Consider the following 18675-nt stretch of genomic DNA (forward strand, 5'->3'; position numbering starts at 1 on the left):
AGGACAGATAGACAGTAAAGAAGAAAGAAAAAAAGTGATTATATTACCTTCATCATGTTCTTAAAGACATATGCTTGTGTATCAGTGTTGCTGTCTCTCTTGGGTTTGCAGATTATACAGTAGTTCTTAAACAGGAAGACGTGGCGGTGATGACCTCTAGAGGACGTCCGAATTCCTGGAGCCCCTTCCCACACTTGGAAGGGTCCCTGGTTTTAAAAAAAATCCACATACATAAACAATCAAACACAGTCACGCATCTAATAACTGTACAAATCAGGAGTGCCACAATAACGCCATCTACCTGTCTAATTGGCTCTCCTAATACTTCCAGTGTGGCAGGATAGTTCTCGATCATGGAGACATGATGGGTATTCTCAGAGCGCTGAGGGAGAGCAGACACCATGGCATACGCTTCTTCCAGTAGGCAGCAGTTCTGGCCATTTCTTGCCTTGTTTCGAATGAGCTCCTGAAAATGTTGGGGAAGAGATTTCAATAAATCTGCGGTGATAGTGATACAGATCTTAAACCGAATGCAAGTGCAAGTGATGTATTCTTGACCCTCACAAGAGTTTATGCATATTGTGTATCAAAGCTGTCACCTTGAGGATGGCCTTGTACTTCTGAATCCTCTCCAGTGGTTGTTGGAGGCAGGCGTTGATGCTGCGTACAGGGGGATCTGCAGGGTCTGCGCTGGCTTGCTCTTTCTCAGTGTACTCCTACGATGTAATGAAAGAAAGATTTTTAAATTCTAATGATTATACTGATGCAGGGTCCCTTCACAGTCAAGCCTAAAAAAATATTTACAAGGTAGCAAATACAAGTATATAGAGAAGTAAGTTACCAAAGAAATGACAGCTTTAACTAGGCTGGCAAAACAAGTTACTTGCACACTATATAACCCACAGTACAGCAATAACAGCTCTGTTGTTACCTTGAAGAAGCGGTGGATGGTCTTGTCACTGACAGCAGATTCTGCCTGACCCTGACCAACAAGATACTGGAGGTACTTCTCAAAGCCCTCCTTGTTTTTCAGGAAACACATGGCTACATCATCGTCTGTGTCACAGTCGTTCAGCTTTGGGAGGAAAGCCCTAAAAACAATGATTGTGGGGAAATTAATGCATTGAAAATCTTACTGTAAATCCTACTGTACTTTATTACATTTTTCAAAAAAAGGAGAATGTTCTCCAGGTATGGAATACAGATGTTTTTTACTTTCTTTTTTCAAATGACAAGTCATCAAGCGGTGAGCTCACTTGCTATGGAAGGACTTGATATCATCAATGTTCCTGAATATGGCGTCCTTCTGGCTGCTGACATCAGGTGGTGCATCAGGGCTGTCTGCATGCTTCAGGTGATGGGAGGTAAAGAAGTCTACCTCTTTTACAAACTCCGATTCACTATTTATCAGGTCTTGGATCAGTTGGCTAGGGACATGAAATAATAGTTGTTTATGATACGTCCTTTAGTTCCAGTATTTGCTTAGTGGGTGTAGATACTTTACTTACAATAATTTCCTCTTGTATTCACCCTCAGACACCTCCTCTACACTTGTCTCTGGGAGGTCACCCGTATCAGCAGAGAGCTAAAAGAATACATATTTTACTATTACTTATACAATATGCAAAGGCCTCAAGAGAATTAATTTAAAGTGTAGATGTTATGTTGGTAGATCAGTGGCTATAGTTTTAAGACGTACTTTGAGTTTCTTGTCCAGGTAGGCAGGTGAGACCCAGCCTTGGCGGGATGGTGTAGTTTTGGTGGGTTTGGTCCGGACTAACCATTTGAGTGGATGAGCTGAGTCCAAAACCTCAACATACTGTCCAACCTTTAGAGGGATGGATTCTTTGCTTGCCATGGTGGGGTTGTAGTCAGCCGTTGCCACATAGATGTCAAACATCTGTAATAAAAACAAAAAAACAAAAAAAACAACACATATATATATAAATATATATATATATATACTTTGACTTTTAAAAGCTTACACTTTTTCCTTAATTTTCCAAATTCTAAGTTGCATACAAATACTAGCATTAGATCTCCAGCCCAAAGACCAGACAGGATAGGTATGAGCTTGTTGTGTGCAGTTAACTAATGTCAGGTTATTGCAGGTCAAATTTTAAAACTGTTATGTATCACTTTCATTTGGAGTTTTTTATACCTTTATTTATCCAGAGTAGAGAACAAATGTTTTATTTCAGGAATTGATCTGTTATAGAGTCAATTTTATGTTACTTTTTGAGGCTGTAGTTTGTAGTGTTTTGGGTGGCATTATATTGTAACTTGTTTCTAATTGCTTCCATTTATGTTAATTAGATACAGCCTTAAAGGATAGGTTCACATTTTTTCATTTCCATATGAACATTGAAACAGGTTTTGCTTGGTGTAATCATTGATTGATGGGACGCTTCCTAATGCATTTCCAATGTAAGATGGGGAGCAAAATCTACAGTCCTCGTTCTGTGCAAAAATGTATTCTAATACAATATTAATACGAGGCTTCAGCAGTCCGAGTTAACCAGATTAAAGATGTCTTCCAATTTTACACTCTTTTTAGTACCAAATTCCCCTCTTTGTGTTAGTATCCTTCCACCACAGTTCAGCACAGAAAAACTGTCTGGGGAAACACAAAGAGGGAATTTCATAATTAAAGTACTGAAACTTTGAACTAGCTTCATATAAACACTCGTATAATATATTTTTACACAGAACGAGGACTGTGCATTTTGTCCCCCATCACTTACATCGGAGGTCCATTAGGGAGGGATCTCTTAATGGCCAGTGTGAACAAGATGATTGATTACACCAAGCAAAAACTGTTTCATTGAACATATATGGGAATGTGAATATTGTTTTAAGACAGACTTGAAAAAATGTGACTCTATCCTTAAAGTGTACCATAAAACTGAGTCAACATACAAAAAACTAAAGAGGTTGTCTCAACAAAAACGTAACACTGCAGGGATATTGTATTATATTGCATTATAATGTGCAGGTGGTATATCTCACCTCTCCCCTGGCATCGCCCTCATCAGACTCAGAGGAGGAGTCAGCAATGAGGGAGGGAGGACGAGAGCGACCATGATGAGGTGATGGAGAAGGAGTCTTGGTCTCATCATCACTGTCAACACCTGGTACGCGTAATGAAGCTGGGGCATCAAGGACAGAGGGAAGCAATCAAAGGAAGACAGGTCAGTTGTGCAAAGAACAAGAGCATGTACCATTAATATAATCTATCTATCTTTTAAACTTAGTTTGTCACTGTTATGTACCATAAAAACTTGATGTTATGGCAAAGGAAGGGATTATCATACTGTACTTTGCTTGAGATGAAAAGAAACTGTTTTTTTGGCTTGAATTTGGTAGTAATTATTAGTACCCACTCCACTCAGTTTGTCAGAGCTTGGCTGTCACATTTCAAGCCATAACTGACTCTCTGCTGGCATCTACTGGTGCATATTTAGTTGGTAATGTTCCTCAAAACATGTAAATCATTACCCCTTTATATCATTTTAGATTTGACTTCAAAATAATTACATATTTTTTGAAATAAAGAAAGAATCCACAACAAGCATTTCATTCTAAATGCTTTGCTATGACTGTGTTAGTATTTTGACAACATGCAAAAAAAAGCTACAGTACAGATAACACTTTTTATCTGTGAGCATGTATTGCAGCTATAAGTTGGTGAGACTTCATTGTCATTTCAAAATCATTTGAAATCCATTTTGAAAACACAGGATTGATGATGCATAAGGAGGTATAAAGGGGCACAGACAGCATGAAACGGGAAAGTTTTAACAATTATCTACCTGCTCTCCTACCTGTATGTAAAAGGAAATGTAAGTCAAAATTGTTTCCACAAGTCATCTGCTGAGCCATATAATGCTACAAAAATATCTCAATGGAAAAATGTATATTAATTGTGAAGCTGATGCACTTGGGATACATACTGGTAGTTTTGGGCCAAGATTTCATCCACTGGAGCACGTCATGATTCTGTAAACTGTCTGAATAACAAATTCATGATTGGATGAGCATGTAATTGCTGGGTTGCTAAACTGATGGTTGTAAAGGTGGTAAAGAAATGATGTCTGTATGAAGCAATGAGAGGTGTTAAGTCATATACTCATGGATAAAGCCAAATATGCTGAAAAACAAGATGAGAAGAGCAGGAAAAGAACACTCCTTTGTCAAGTTTGGTATCAACCTCAAATCTATTTGAAAGTGAATTTTCATTCAAGAATTGAAGAGCTAAAGCATTCAGATCAAACAACACGTTCACAATTCTTGAATAATCAGAATGAAGTCACTGAATTCAACCAAACCTGACAGGCATGTAACAAAACACTTAACAGAAGCACTTTATCCAGCATGTGTGGATTATTTGTATACATTTAGCCTTTAGCATTAGCAAATAGCAAAACCATTCATGGCAGCTTGCACATTTCAAAATGCAGTATCAGAAAATTACTACTCAGTCTATTTAAGTAAAGGGATAGGCAACCTTCAAATTTTTATTCCGACCACAGATAACACTGGGTGTTTTAAGAGATAGGGTCTCCCTCTGGGTGAAGGTGTCCACAACATTTAAATCACCTACAATATCGTAGAAAAGGTTTCAGTCGTAGTCATCTGGACACTGTTTTCAGAATCAAGACGTTTCGGCTCCCATCCGGAAGTCATTCTCAATTGTGAAAGAATTGGACGGGAACTGGAAATTTAAGATAATCTGAGTTACATAAACCCTGCCCTCAGGAGGGAATCTGCCTGAGTATCTGTTAATAGCTAGTTTCACCTGAAACTGACCTGATAGTTTCAAGATGGCCCAGTGATCAGTAATCAGGCCTATTGTTCTCTGGCTGCATCTGCTTCATCACTGTTAAGTGCCTGATTAGCATGTGATAGGCGTGACCAAGGTGATAATACACTCTGATAGACTTTGGGCAGATTAAATCTCAGACCACCATTTCTGTTCAAAGAGGGGTTCTCTTTCTTCACAAAAATGGCTTCCTTGACGCCCCGTTCAAACCAACTCTTCTCTCTACTAAGAATCTTCACCTCGCTGTCTTCAAATGTGTGGTTTGTAGCTTTTAAATGCAAATGCACGGCGCTCTGTAATCCCGAGTTAGCGTGTCGTCTGTGCTGATAAAGTCTTTTGTGAAGTGGCTGTTTGGTTTCGCCTATGTACCGTTCTTTGCAGTTTTCCTCACTGCACTGAATGGAGTAGACAACATTGCTCTGTTTTTGTGTGGGTAACTTGTCCTTAGGGTGAACGAGTTTCTGTCTTAAAGTGTTGCCTGGTTTAAAGAAGACAGGAACATTGTGCTGTCTAAAGATCCTTTGTAGTTTTTCAGACAGTCCAGATACATAAGGAATGGAGACACCGTTCCTTCTCGGTTCAGTTACACTTTTGTCCTGTTTTTGGCTCTTTTAACTTTGTTGATAGCCCAAGTAGGATAACCACAGGCTGAGAGTGCATTCTGGACATGCCTTTCCTCTTTCTTCTTACCCTCTGAGCCTGTGGGCACTTCTTTGGCTCTGTGTTGTAATGTCCGGATTACACCCAGCTTGTGCTGTAGTGGATGGTGTGAGTCAAAGAGCAGGTATTGATCCGTATGTGTTGGTTTCCTGTACACTTCTATCTGGAGCTTTCCGTCCTCTCCTCTGAGAGTAGAACAATCAAGAAAGGCCAAGCGGTTCTCTTTTGCATCCTCACGCGTGAACTTGATGTTGGGGTCCACCGTATTGATATGCTCTGAGAACGCTTCCAAGTCTTGTTTCTTGACAGTGTCCAGATGACTACGACTGAAACCTTTTCTACGATAGAACACTCCTGGATGAATGAGGGACTACACCACCTACAATATGTTATCTGGTCACAGATAGCTTGCTGTATGTATCATGGCGACATAATTAAGCATTTCACACTGAATAAAACAATCTGTGGTTCACTGTCATCCCATCTTAACACCAGGGGTACCCAGTGCTGGATATTAGTTGTACATGCAGGTTGAGTGTTTGCCGGTTACAGACAGCCAAGTCCCACAGCTAGCTAGCTTCCTAGCTAGCCTCTGGAGATGAAACATCTTCCTGTGTTTTTTTGTCTATATTCTAAGCTAAATGGGACGTCTACTAAAGTACTGGATACTAAATTTGAACACCTAATCAATGTAACCAAGCTAAAATTATTTATTCAACAACATATGCCATTAGTTCAAGCCATTGGCTCGCTGTCAAAGCTTCATGGGGACTGCAGTCAGATTCTCACAAAATCCTTGCTTTATCTTGGTTTAAACCAGACTAGAAACACTTAAAATTGAATCAACTGTTTAGGTTACCTCAAGTCAGGCTTTTCACTGTAAATCCCGCTTCTTTTTTTTTAGCTTCCTTTCTAACATTGCTCAGTATTTCAGGTAGAAAGTTCATAACATACACTTACCTTGCGTAATCTTTGCTGATACCATTTCAGTGATCTGGGAGGTGAGTTTCATGAGGAATTCCTCTGTACCTACTTCACCTAGGTAGGGTATTTTACCCTCTTTAGGTACACATAAAGAGGAAATAACACCATAAATATTGTAATATTTACGACTACAAATAACTTATGTTACTATAAATAACAGATAATATTACTATAAATAATATATACCAGGGTATAAGGTGATATGTCTCACCTTTTCCTCTGCTAGCCTCCTCCTCTGGAGGACTAACTGTAATCCCAAGAACCCTGAGGAGAATTAAATGTTAATTTTATTTTTTTTATGTGCAATGTCATTCTGAATCCCAAACTTCAAAGAAAAACTTACTCTGAGGCTTTGGTCTCTTTCTTTGGTTGTGGTGCTAGGGAAAAGGGGGAGAAACACATATATACAATTGCAGTCAAACATGGGAGACAAACTAAGGTGGTAAGAGGTTTGCACTCCACTGTCTTCTAGTTTATGAATATACTCAATATAAAGGTCAATATAATTTTTATATAGTTCCTAGATGAATTTGCTTTCCTTACTGTCATCAACCTCAAGGTGGGCAGTGCAGATGGACTGTCCTGCCCTATTTGTTGCAATACAGGTGTAGGCGCCAGTGTATTCTGTGCCCACATCCATCAAAATGAGGCTGTGTTGGCGCCCTGAGCTTGCTATTTTGTATCCCTTGGTATCGGGCTTGATCCACAGCACATCTTCCATTGATTCCTCCTTTAGCCAGGAGACCATAGGAGTGGGAGACCCTGAAAAAGTAAAGGGTAGTATTGAGAATTCTTAACACAAGATGAAAGAAACTTTTTGGATTTCTCCAGATTACTAGTAGGTGTTTAAGGATGTTAAAACAATCACACAGTAAAGTAAACAAACCTTCTACTTTGACAGATAGAGTGATGCTGGCCCCTTGTTTCACCTTCCTGTTGCTGAACCTTTCAAGGAAGCGGGGTGGCACCAGGGGCTCTTTGGGGTCTGTGAAAATATAGTGTAAAACAAAAGCACAGTCACTTATAATATATTATTATACTGTATCTACTAAAGTAATTTTTTTAGGATAAATGTCAAATTACCTCTTTTATCTTGTGGCATAATCTCACCTGGATCTGTTGCAAAATAGAGTTGTTACTTTATCTGTAAACATCTTAACTGCAATTTTTAAGATCAAAGTAATTTAAAATATAGTATCTCATGCTCCTTTTGCGTAGGCAATTATTCAGGCATTTGCATACATACTCAGAACTATCAGTCGGGCGGAGGAGTAAGCAGAACCAGCTACATTGCTGATGTAAGCAGAGTACTCCCCCATATCTTCTCTCTTCACCCCCAGGATCTCCAAGCCATGAACATCTCTCTCTACGAGCAACAGAGTCCTTTCTGAAGGTCGCAGAGGGTGGCCATCTTTGAACCAGTATACTCTGGGTTTGGGGAAGCCTGGAAGACAATAGGTTTTTCAGAATTAACATTCTTTAGTCATAGGTAATTGTCTGTGAGTTGACTTTATTTGGCTGCCTCAGATTAACTATTAATATTGGTTAATAAACTTACCCTTTACTTTGAGCTGCATTTTAGCAATAGGTGAACCTGGACTGACATGGACATCATGAAGCTCCTCCACAATTTGTGGTAGTTGATCATCTTCAGCTACAGACTCAAATGTCTCGGTTTCCCTGCACGAGGAGAGTATTAACAGTACACCTCAAGAATTCAGTATTTATTAATATTATAAAATATATTTCTCAATATATTTTTAAACACCATAAAACACTTCACAGTAAGTTCACCTGGACATGTAGCCCTTGGCACTGACATAAGAGGATGTCTCAGTGGCATCAGCAGCAGTGTCATAATCTGAGCTGCAAGACACTGTTGGAAAAGATTGATGTACAGCATTTTAGAGTGATCAGTTAAATCAGGGACAATGTGTGTGTCAACGTGTACATGTGATTGTGTCATTTTGCTAGCCTTGTGAGAACCAGTTTGAGTTTTAGACTATGTCTACTCTAAGCCATCTAATTTTTACACCAGCGTTTCCAGGTCGCTTTTGTAACGAGCTCCCAATTTTTGGACATTTTGCCAAAGTCATTTTGACCACTAAACATGCTAGATCAGGAATAAGACTTTTGTTTCAGATTAAGAAGTTGGCTGGGATAAAGTTTAAGATGGTTAAATAGTTAAAGTAAAATGCAGATGTTGGATACTCTTAAACTGTTATACAACATCAGGTGTGTTCAATCCACTCAATTAGTTATTTTGTTGGAAAGGTAATATTTTTGTAGTTCTACTTTCTGTAAAATCATTGCTTCAGCTTCAGTTATTAATTTCATACATTTCCCAAAATGTTTTTGAACAACTCGAAAAGAATGTGCCTCAGCTTAATTTACTGCATAAGGATGTTGGTTTCATGTGTAGCGGTAGAGAGCGAAAGATGTGACAATGGTAAAAGCAAGAGAGTGAGATTTGCCATAAAAACAAGAGATGCACCCCTTAATCAAAACACATAATCTACATATTGTGTGTTGAACTATTGAGAATACTGCTGCAGTTTATGGAAAAATTGCTTTATTTTAATATGGATTTTTCTTGTATTATTGCTAAATATAGATAAAAAAATGGTGAATCTAAATGACTAACAACACAACCCTAATATTTCTACTGTATATGCTATAGCTCTGGAAATATCTCAAGATGTCAAACTCATATGATCATAAGATGTCATATTGTGTACATTTGGCCAGTTTTCCACAAACAAAAGAAAACTGCACCACCGAACAAAAATACTGACAAATAAATACACACAGATACATATAGAGACATTGCCAACAGCTGTTTTTAACAATCTTTTGGGGCTTGCCTTCACTCAGAAGAAATGTAGTTGAGTAATTACTCAAGCCAAGGTACACACAAGTATTTGTAAAACAAGCGTGTGTGTGTGTGTGTGTGTGCATGTAATGTATTAACTCACTGTCAACCCTGAGTTCAGCCTTAGTGGCTGTGATGCCGCTGCTGTTTTCAGCTGTGCAACGATAGACACCCATGTCAGTGGGCAGTACAGTGGTAATGATGAGTTGGTGGCAACCCTCCTGGTCTTCATTGATCATGTAATGGTCATTCTCCTCCAGCAATTTGCCATCCTTATACCAACGAACGGTGGGAGGGGGCTTGCCAATCACAACACAGTCAAAGCTGACTGGATAACCGTCTGGAACATCCTGACTTTGTAGCTCTGTCAAGAAGACTGGGGCAGCTGGGTAATAAGAGCAAATATCAGAAAGTTAAGAATGACCACATAAAATATCTGAATCAGAGAGATATATACATATATTATATATTTGAGTTTAGTAACAAGAACAATAGTAAGCACACAACAGGACAGAAAACTGAATATGGAAAACCTGGGACTTACACATCACATTTGGTATATTACCTTTATTTTGCAGATAAGCATTCTTCAACAACTAAAGGATGTGCATATGTGTTTAAGTAGTAAACTAGCAAATTAGCAAAAATAGCAAATTAATGTAAGTAGAACAACATGTTAATTGTTCAGATGTTGTTGTCCTCCTTTGTAAAATAAAGAAGACTTTTGCAAAAGAATACATGATATTGTCACAATATTGATGATTTTAAAAGTCTATTTATGATTTAGAAACTGTTTAAACATTTGTATAATGATCCTAACAGCCATTCTCATATCTTTCTTACCCGGGGCTCCAGCCATCAATGCAGGAGGCTTTCTATCTTGTGTGGGGGTCTGTGTACCATCTTGCGTGTAGCCCATCTTTCTAATTCGCAGCTCCACTTTGAGAGGCCCTGCCTCCAGGATGGTGGTCTCCACAGGAACCCCATGGATTGTAAACATCTCCTGGAACCTCTTTGAGGCAACCTCAGCCTCTACCCATGAGTCAAAGCGAATGTAGATGTAACTGTCATCCTCCCGGTAAGAGTGGGGATCTGGGGGACACAGGTCGCCTTCATCTGCGCTGACAAATGGTTCTTCCTCAACATCTGGTGGGAGACGTGTGCGTAACAGGCGCCGGAGACGTCTGCTTGCCTGCCTAAGTGAGTCATCCATCTCACTACCTGAGGAGCTCTCAGCCTCGCTGTCGGCACTGTAGCCCACGGTCAGTGGCCGTCGCCCAGATGATTCTCTCACCGTTCCTACTGTGACCTTACCACTGTGAGAAGAGACTCCAAACTTGTTGGTGACCTCACAAGTGTAAACCCCAGTATCCTTTGTGGTGATGGCAGTGATAACCAGTGAGCAAGTACCATCATTGTAGATATCAATATGGTGGTGCTTGCCATCCACCAGTGGTTCTCCATCCTTCAGCCACTGCACCTTATCAGGTTTACCTTCTGCCACACATTCTAGATGTATGGTGCCAGAAGGTTCTTTGGTCTGGTCTTTGAAGGTCTCTTTAAAGACAGGGCGCATGTCTTTGCGGGCTTTGTAGCCCTTGAAGGCAGCTTGAATCTTAATGGCAGCCTCTCTGAGCTCAGGCTCATCCTCTTTACTGATCTCCACGATGTTAGTCTCCTCTGTAGACACCTGTTTTTCATCTGTCTGCTGAATTGTGATTGTTTTCACTTCGGTCTGCTGCACTGTTCTCTGTTCTGCCATCTGGAAATGTGCAAAGAACCTGTCAGTGGTCAGGGTCTCTGCCTCATTGCTGGCTGTGACAGTAGATTTGCTGCTCTTCTTCAGGTAGGACACAAGCGTTGAACCCCCAGAAACAGACTCATCCTCAGAGCTGGTGTACAAGTTAGACTCTGTCTGCTTCTTAGACACAATGGCCTGCTCCGTCTCTCCTGATTTTATTTGCACTTTCTCTGACGCCTTCAGCTCCTTCTGTCCTGATTTATTTTGACCACCTTTACCGTCCTCCTCAGGCTGTTCAGAGATAGAGTCCAGGGTGGGTTCTCGACTCATGCGCCGTTTCTTGGCCAATTCTTCCCACAGCTCATGGACATCACCTTCTTCAGCAGCTTCTGGAGGCAGACTGGGCTGCCCCAGTATCTGAGTCTCTACCTGTTTTGCCTCTATCCCTATAACCACAATGGAGTTTTCAATGTTACTATGTTGTTTAGTTACTTTCACACAGCACAAAACCTTTTTAACTGATGCTATTAAAACTGTATTGCAACTTAGCATGATGGACATTCCTAAATGGTTCAAATATAGTTTGAGACAGATACGTGTGCAGAGAGAGGTGTATAACCAAAGAAGAATTGACAGGATGAATACGAAACACCTACACACCAAACAAAGTCTTACCTGGACAAATTAGTGGCTGCATGGGTGCCTCTGTGTAACAATGAGAAAACAAACCCACAAATCATATAGCAGTTTAAAAAACTTCTAAATGTTTTTACGCTGCTATTATCATATAATTTGGTAGAACACTGCAAATTTGTAAAGCTGGTATATATGACAACTAAATAAATGTTTTATTTTAGTTCAATAATAGCACAACAATATATTATAAGGCCAAACAGTACCAAGTACTTTCTAAAGGGTTTTGATCTCATATCTCCATCTCGTGTAAAAAACAGTTGTTTACTGAGCAATAATAAGCAAAATGCCCCGGCATGAACTAAACCACATATCCACTCACCGAGCTGCACAGTCTGAGGCAACTCAACAGGCTCTCCAGTCCCAGCTCTGTTGATGGCTGCCACTCTAAACCTGTAGCCACTCCCTGGGATGAGATTTTCAACTACAAACTCTGTGTTGCACACAGGTTCAGAATGACATGGAAGCCAGAGGGCACTGTCTACTAGCCGCATCTCCACTCTGTAGCCCAGAATGGGACTCCCTCCATCGTGTAGTGGAGTGAACCAAGAGAGGGTGACAGACTGTTCAGTCTTACTGAGGACCTCCGGATCCTCTGAAGGATCAGGTACAGCTGTTGGGATGGAAAGAAGCAGGAGTATGCTTTTATGAACAATAATGAATAACTACACAGATTACAATATTGTTGTATCTGTCATACTCTGTTTTCTATAGTATCAATACTATCTCTTCATCCTTACATGTAGAGTTGCAGGTGGAGAGGTAGAGAACCATGGTTAAATGTGTATCCTTCTGATTTTCTCTAAGTAGAACTTTTAACATTTGAAATATAAAAACCAAATTCTTAAAAATAAAGATACAAAAAAGTGAAAGATTAGAAACACTTTTTTATCAAACACTTACTAATGATGGTGAGCTTGGCCAAAGAGAGAGCATCTCTAGCAGCAAACGTAATTTCCTGCTGTGGCAAAAGAGGTGCCTGTCTCAGGACAAGGTGATAAGAACAGCCATCAGCCCTCATTGCCCAGAGGTCACTGGACTTGATCTCAACTCCATTAGCATACCAGGCTACTTCTGCCACAGGGACAGGCTCAGTGAGCTCAACACAAAACTCAACCTTCTCTCCCACTGCAGCCACCTTGTCCTCAAGACCCTTCACAATGTCCAGCTGCCAGCCTTATAAGAGAAAATCCACAGAATGAAATGTAAAACTTTGTCATTTAAAGTTTATTATATAAGAATGCATAATTAAGGCAAGATAATGCTATGACTACAACTTCAAAGTCGTGTGGTGTTCATTTAGATGACTCACCTTTGACAGAGAGTTTGGCAGATGTGGATGCTGTGCCAGCTCTGAAGCTCACTGTGCAACTATCTTTGATACGCAACTCTTTCAGCAGGAGCAGATGACGACGACCATTCTCAAATGACACAATCTCAGCATTAGGGGATTCCTTCACTGGTTTCCCATCAAGAAGCCAGCAGCAATCTTTGCTCTCAGGACGAGAGAGGGCACACTCAAACAGTGCTTCACCTCCATCAAAGGTTTCTACATTCTCCAGGCCCTGGACAATGTCAATGGATTTGACTGTAGACAACAAATGGAAAATGAAGAAAGAAAGAAAGCACAATCAAAAATGATTTTAAGAAGACTGCAATGTTCAAGAAGTCAAATAATTTTGGGATTTGTCAACAAAGGGCATCAACTTTGTGATGATCAGAAACTGATCAGTTTAATTGGCCACATAACTGTGAGATATGAGGGAGCAGAGGAGACTCCCTAAAGGTTGGTGCTCTTTCCATGTGGAGGGAAGCTCACCTTCCACATGAAGTGAAGCAACCACGCAGGTCCCCTCTGCCTCACAGGAGTATGTGCCCCTGTCCTCAGCGGACACATGGCTAATGTACAAGCGAGCCACATTCCAGTCCTGCTCCACTACCACCCTTCGGCCATCAGGCTGCAATGGCTGCCCGTCTTTCTTCCACTGAGCCTTGACCGGCCTTGAGTACTGGCAGATGAACTCAGCTGGTTGGTTTTCGACCACCCGAAGGTCCTCCATCTCGCTCACCACTTCAACTGTGGGATCTGAGGTTGGGGTCAGGGGTCATAGGGTCAGGGCTTGGCCCTTAGATATAAGAATAAGTGCAGGACATGCCGAATGACATATGGGCTTTATAACCCCCAAAATCATGTTAAAGTGATGTTCATATGTGAGTGATATTATTATGCTTTTATGGATTGTCCAGTACAAATTGTATGTGCCATGGTACAATATCTTAAAGTTTATGTCCACTTCAACCACTGTATTCCTATGTGAGCTCTCAAAATGAATAGGGGGTCAAAAAGCCCAACCGTCAGGGTTCAGGGTAATGGTCACAAACAAGGGCCAAGAAGTGCTGGCAGCTGATCAGAGAGGAGGGGGTGATAAGTGGATAGAAATGAAAAACTCATAAGGTAGGTGTAGGGGGGTTGGAGGTTTTAGTGCTTGAAGGTTAGGGGTAGGGCTTGGTGGGATGGGACAGTGGAGGTCAATGGAACGTAAGTATTCAACAGCAGCCGGCCTGCATGGATGGGTGGAGCAGCACTTTCCTAACACAGCATTCCTGTTGTCACCATTCAGTGGTTCACTAACTCTGTACAATAAAACTTGGATGAAACCTTAACATCACCAAAACCAAGCCTACTACTGTATGTTATCCACCGAATCCAATCATCAAATTTGTATTATTCATCATTTACATTACCAAGGGACACAAACACTTAGGGCTGCACATTTAACCACATAATAATCACGATCATGCTTTTGGCTCCTACCATTAAACTTGGTACAGGTACCAATTGACAATTCAAGAGTGCATGGTCTGAACCAACAACTCAAAGGGATCCCAAATCACAGATGTATGTTTCCAGCATGTTGTGATTAACTAATCTCTTCTTCCCAAACACAGTGGTGGCTGCAGGCAAGGACACTTTCACTGCATAGTCAAAGGGGATTCACTCAAAATGTTTTATTATCTCTTTTTAACAGATGTTTCCAATAGCAATCATAACATTTATCAGTATTCAGTGCATCTTTGAAATGCAGCTGACAACATGCAAATGCTGATGATATGCCAGTGATGTAACTGTCACAATCATTCACTGGCACAGTCATTCACAATCCATAACTGCACCTCCAATCGGCAACACTTTTAAGAAAAAACTTGGCCAAATGGAGCCACTGATGGTAACAAATGGTATCAAGTCAGTTTTGGTGCAGTGTGTCTCCCCATTTATTTTTGGCAGATTCTGTTTTGGATGGAAAGGCAGAGGGAACTCTGAATGGGTTGCGACATGGGATCTGTTTACAGAGACAAATACTATATAGAGAAAACAACAAATGCCCTCAGACACAAGACAACAGTTGAAGATTGAGTGAGTGTTTATGTAACAAAGTTTTATAGCCAGCAATGTAATAGTATGTAAGATTTGCCACCAGCAGTAGCAGATACTTGCCAGTTACAAAAGTGCAGCCATGGTTGGTGAGTGGTTGATGTGTATTTTAAGGGTACATTTGTAAAAACACCTACAATGCTTGCTAATAGTCACTGATTGTAGCTGGGCAATGTTACGGCACGTGGTGAGTAGACATCCATTCACGCTAGAGTCGCCAATTAACCTAACCTGCATGTCTGCGTGGACCCACAGGCCCAGGGTGAACACACAAAGTCCACACAGAAAGGTTTGAACCCAGAACCTTCTTGCTGTGCTTACCACTGCACCACCGAGCCACCCGTGAGTAGACATATTAAAATCAATCTTCTTCTTCTTTTTATGTCCAACTATATTTAGATTTTAAAGAAGGCATCCTGATTGCATGTCACATCTTATTTTGATGATAAGATTTGTACAATTAGAGCAAGCTTTACAATGCAACAGTAGAGGCAGCTTTAAAAAGTTCAAGAGCTATAAAACTAGTTTGTTTACAAAGATGAATAGTAAATAAATAATCGTGATCTCAAAAATGAGATACATAATCGTGATTATCATTGATTTATCATTTCAGCAGCCCAACATACGGCACATAGGAAGGATTCAGAGAAAATACAAAAGAGGAGCAGAAATAAAATGAGCCTAGTTACTAAAATTAATTGCTGATAAAAAAATTCAGATGTTTAGATGTTTATCTACCCAACTCTAATAAAACTTTGCTGTGGTGCTGCACCCAGTTGTATGTTTTGGTTGTATCAAAGCATACAGCATGGAACGCTCTATTGCCATTATTATTATTATTGATGAAATGAGAAAAAATGCTGCTCATGCATGATGAAGCACTGAAATGTAAAAGTATCCACTGTTAATCTATTCATGAACGTCAACCTTTTTATGGAACCCTGCAGACATCATAATTCATGGTGTATTTACTCATATTCTTCAAGACGAATTGCACCAAATTTAATTTGGTTAATGGCAATCATTAAGTAGAAAACAGGAAATTTGGTACATTTTAGTCTCCTGAGCCTACTATTTAATTCAAACTCATGATAAATATTGCCATTAGTTAAATTATACATTGTAGTGACAATAACATTGGATTTAAAATAAGCCACAAGTATTGTGTTTGTAAGATCTGAAATGTAGAATTTAAATTCTGCAGGGTCTAAAAGACTGAGATACTGCTTATCTCTCTACTGATTATCTTTATAACGTGATACCTTTGACTAAGAGCTTGGCTGTTGATGTTAAACTGCCAGCTTTGAACGTGACAGTGCCAGAGTCATCTGTGGCCAGGTTCTTTAAGGTGAGGGTGTGGATGTGGCCCTGGCTCAGCCCTATCTTGCTAAAGGGGCTGTTCTCCAGCAAGGTGCCATCCAGCCACCACTGCACCTTGCCAGGTGCCCTACCAGACAGCTGGCAAGAGAAGGCTGCCCATTCCCCAACAAAGACGTCGGTGGTCTTAAGACCACACACAATGAAGACTTCTTTCACTGTTGAGTGAAAAATACACATATGCATATACTGAGCCTCTAACATACTCATTATCAGCATTATATCAACTCGACAGAGCAACATATCATACAAGACAGACGGAAAATGACACCATGCAACATCACAGTTTACAAAGACGTAGGCCAGTCCTAAAAAGAAACCTACTATTCTATTTGTAAGAATAAATTGTCGAATACAGTCAGAATTAAACTAATCAGCCTTAAGTAAACTCGAGGAGAGACGCAACAGTTTTAAGATAGGCTAAAGTATTAAGATAGGCTACCTTGCACTGCCAAAGAAGCTGTAGTGAGCTGGTCTCCTGCGTCACAGGTGTAGTAGCCACTGTCTTCAGGCTCCAGGTTCCGTATACAGAGCTCTTGAATGCACCCTTCCTGCCTCATCTCATACTTCTTACCAGGCTGTAGGATCATGCCTCCTTTCCTCCACTCAACACGAAGACCTGGCTTGGACAGTTCACAGTGCAAGGTAATATCATCACCCTCTATGGCGTCCTGGTTCTTGAGCTCTTTGTGGAAGACCACTGGGGCACCTGGTGAGAATTTAAAATGGGAAAGTTTGGCATCAGATGTTGAGATGGAAAGCTTGGCATCATATAGTTGAGATGACAAGACAAACATCTCTGAGGGACTTTAGACAAAAGTTTTGCTGAAACACATTGATGGATGTCAGACTGGGTGTGTAGTTGAAGGATGTGGAAGTTCAAGAATATGTCAGCTGTTCATTTCAATCCTATCTTGGTCCACATTCTTGAATCTGATCAACAGGAAAGAGACTTTTGGGATTTTTTTAGAGGTGGCATCATTCTTTACCTTTCACATTCAAGGTGACGTCACACTGTGCATCTCCAGTGTCACAGGTGTACGTTCCTGAGTCGTCAGGCCCCAGGTTGTGGATATGAAGCTGGTGGGATGCTCCATTGTTCCTCAGGTCATACTTGAGACCTGCTTGGATGGCCACATCGTTTCTGATCCAGGTGACAGTGGCCTTGGGGTCAGAGATGGTGCAGGCCAGAGTGACAGTTTCACCCTCTAATGCCACAGTGTTGTGTGGCTTCTCTAGTATTAGCACTGTAAATATGGGAAACCCGAAACTAGATTTAATGATGGTAGCATTTATATGCAGTCTTTTCCTTTTCTTTACGGCCTTGGCATAAATCATTTCAAAGCTATAAACATAAACACATGCATGCATGCAATGACTATTATATGCTATCACAAATTTTACAGCATAGTGAATAAAGATCTGACAATTTCATCAGAAATATAACTAGTGTTTATATAAATTACAAAGAAACTAAGCTATAAACTGTAACATTTGATAAATTAAGTATTGAAAACAATCCATCGTCGAGAAACATTTACCATTGAAAGTGTTAAGTAGTTACAAAATGTGTGTTAACATTTTGATAGCATTTCTTTTTAGAGCAAACACTAAATGCAAAGAATGGAAAACACATAAAAGGATGGTGAAGATGACGATGCCAGCAGATTTCCATTTGCCAAGACAAAGCTGTTTGGTTGTCGATGGAGATGGATGTGAGGAGTAAAAATATCTAGTGACCATGTCATCTCCTTTACCTTTGGGTTTCTCCTCCACCAGTAGACAGGCCACACTCTTCTCTTCTCCCACTACGAAGACAACATCCCCTGATTCATCTGTGGTTACCATCTTCAGGACCAAACGGTGCACTCTGCCCTGGCTGCTCATTTGATTCAGATCATTATTTTGGAGGAGGTTGTCTCCAAGCCACCATTCCCCGTTTGTCACACCTGAGTGTGACAACTCGACCTCAAAGACGGCATCCTGCCCAGTGGTCACAGTAATATCGCAGAGTTCTCGGATGATGCGCACATGCTCTGAGGGTGAATGGGATGGTGGGAGGTCAGTGATCAGATCTTAGGAAAGCTTCCAGA

The 18675-nt window shown here is 40.5% G+C and overlaps 1 protein-coding gene across 24 annotated transcripts in view; it reads right to left on the reverse strand.

Annotated features, from left to right (window-relative positions):
- Positions 1 to 18675, reverse strand: part of obscnb (obscurin, cytoskeletal calmodulin and titin-interacting RhoGEF b) — a 58670-nt gene that overhangs the window by 5150 nt on the left and 34845 nt on the right. For 16 of the 24 annotated variants that reach the window (XM_044220970.1, XM_044220978.1, XM_044220976.1 and 13 more), the window contains 29 exons: positions 18340 to 18618; positions 17572 to 17829; positions 17025 to 17291; positions 16468 to 16740; positions 13592 to 13858; positions 13085 to 13360; positions 12676 to 12948; positions 12095 to 12385; positions 11755 to 11784; positions 10182 to 11525; positions 9442 to 9723; positions 8261 to 8342; positions 8025 to 8146; positions 7713 to 7910; positions 7550 to 7582; positions 7353 to 7451; positions 7010 to 7228; positions 6810 to 6843; positions 6678 to 6730; positions 6443 to 6541; positions 3954 to 4010; positions 3010 to 3149; positions 1700 to 1900; positions 1509 to 1585; positions 1257 to 1427; positions 932 to 1091; positions 600 to 716; positions 302 to 466; positions 48 to 206 (listed from right to left, as the gene is read on the reverse strand). In XM_044220970.1, coding sequence (XP_044076905.1) covers positions 48 to 206; positions 302 to 466; positions 600 to 716; positions 932 to 1091; positions 1257 to 1427; positions 1509 to 1585; positions 1700 to 1900; positions 3010 to 3149; positions 3954 to 4010; positions 6443 to 6541; positions 6678 to 6730; positions 6810 to 6843; positions 7010 to 7228; positions 7353 to 7451; positions 7550 to 7582; positions 7713 to 7910; positions 8025 to 8146; positions 8261 to 8342; positions 9442 to 9723; positions 10182 to 11525; positions 11755 to 11784; positions 12095 to 12385; positions 12676 to 12948; positions 13085 to 13360; positions 13592 to 13858; positions 16468 to 16740; positions 17025 to 17291; positions 17572 to 17829; positions 18340 to 18618 — 6026 coding nt within the window. The remainder of the gene's footprint in view (positions 1 to 47; positions 207 to 301; positions 467 to 599; positions 717 to 931; positions 1092 to 1256; positions 1428 to 1508; positions 1586 to 1699; positions 1901 to 3009; positions 3150 to 3953; positions 4011 to 6442; positions 6542 to 6677; positions 6731 to 6809; positions 6844 to 7009; positions 7229 to 7352; positions 7452 to 7549; positions 7583 to 7712; positions 7911 to 8024; positions 8147 to 8260; positions 8343 to 9441; positions 9724 to 10181; positions 11526 to 11754; positions 11785 to 12094; positions 12386 to 12675; positions 12949 to 13084; positions 13361 to 13591; positions 13859 to 16467; positions 16741 to 17024; positions 17292 to 17571; positions 17830 to 18339; positions 18619 to 18675) is intronic. The other 8 variants (XM_044220989.1, XM_044220992.1, XM_044220993.1 and 5 more) reach the window with 5 other exon arrangements.

The sequence above is a fragment of the Siniperca chuatsi genome, linkage group LG13, assembly GCF_020085105.1.
Source record: "Siniperca chuatsi isolate FFG_IHB_CAS linkage group LG13, ASM2008510v1, whole genome shotgun sequence".
NCBI lineage: Eukaryota > Metazoa > Chordata > Actinopteri > Centrarchiformes > Sinipercidae > Siniperca > Siniperca chuatsi.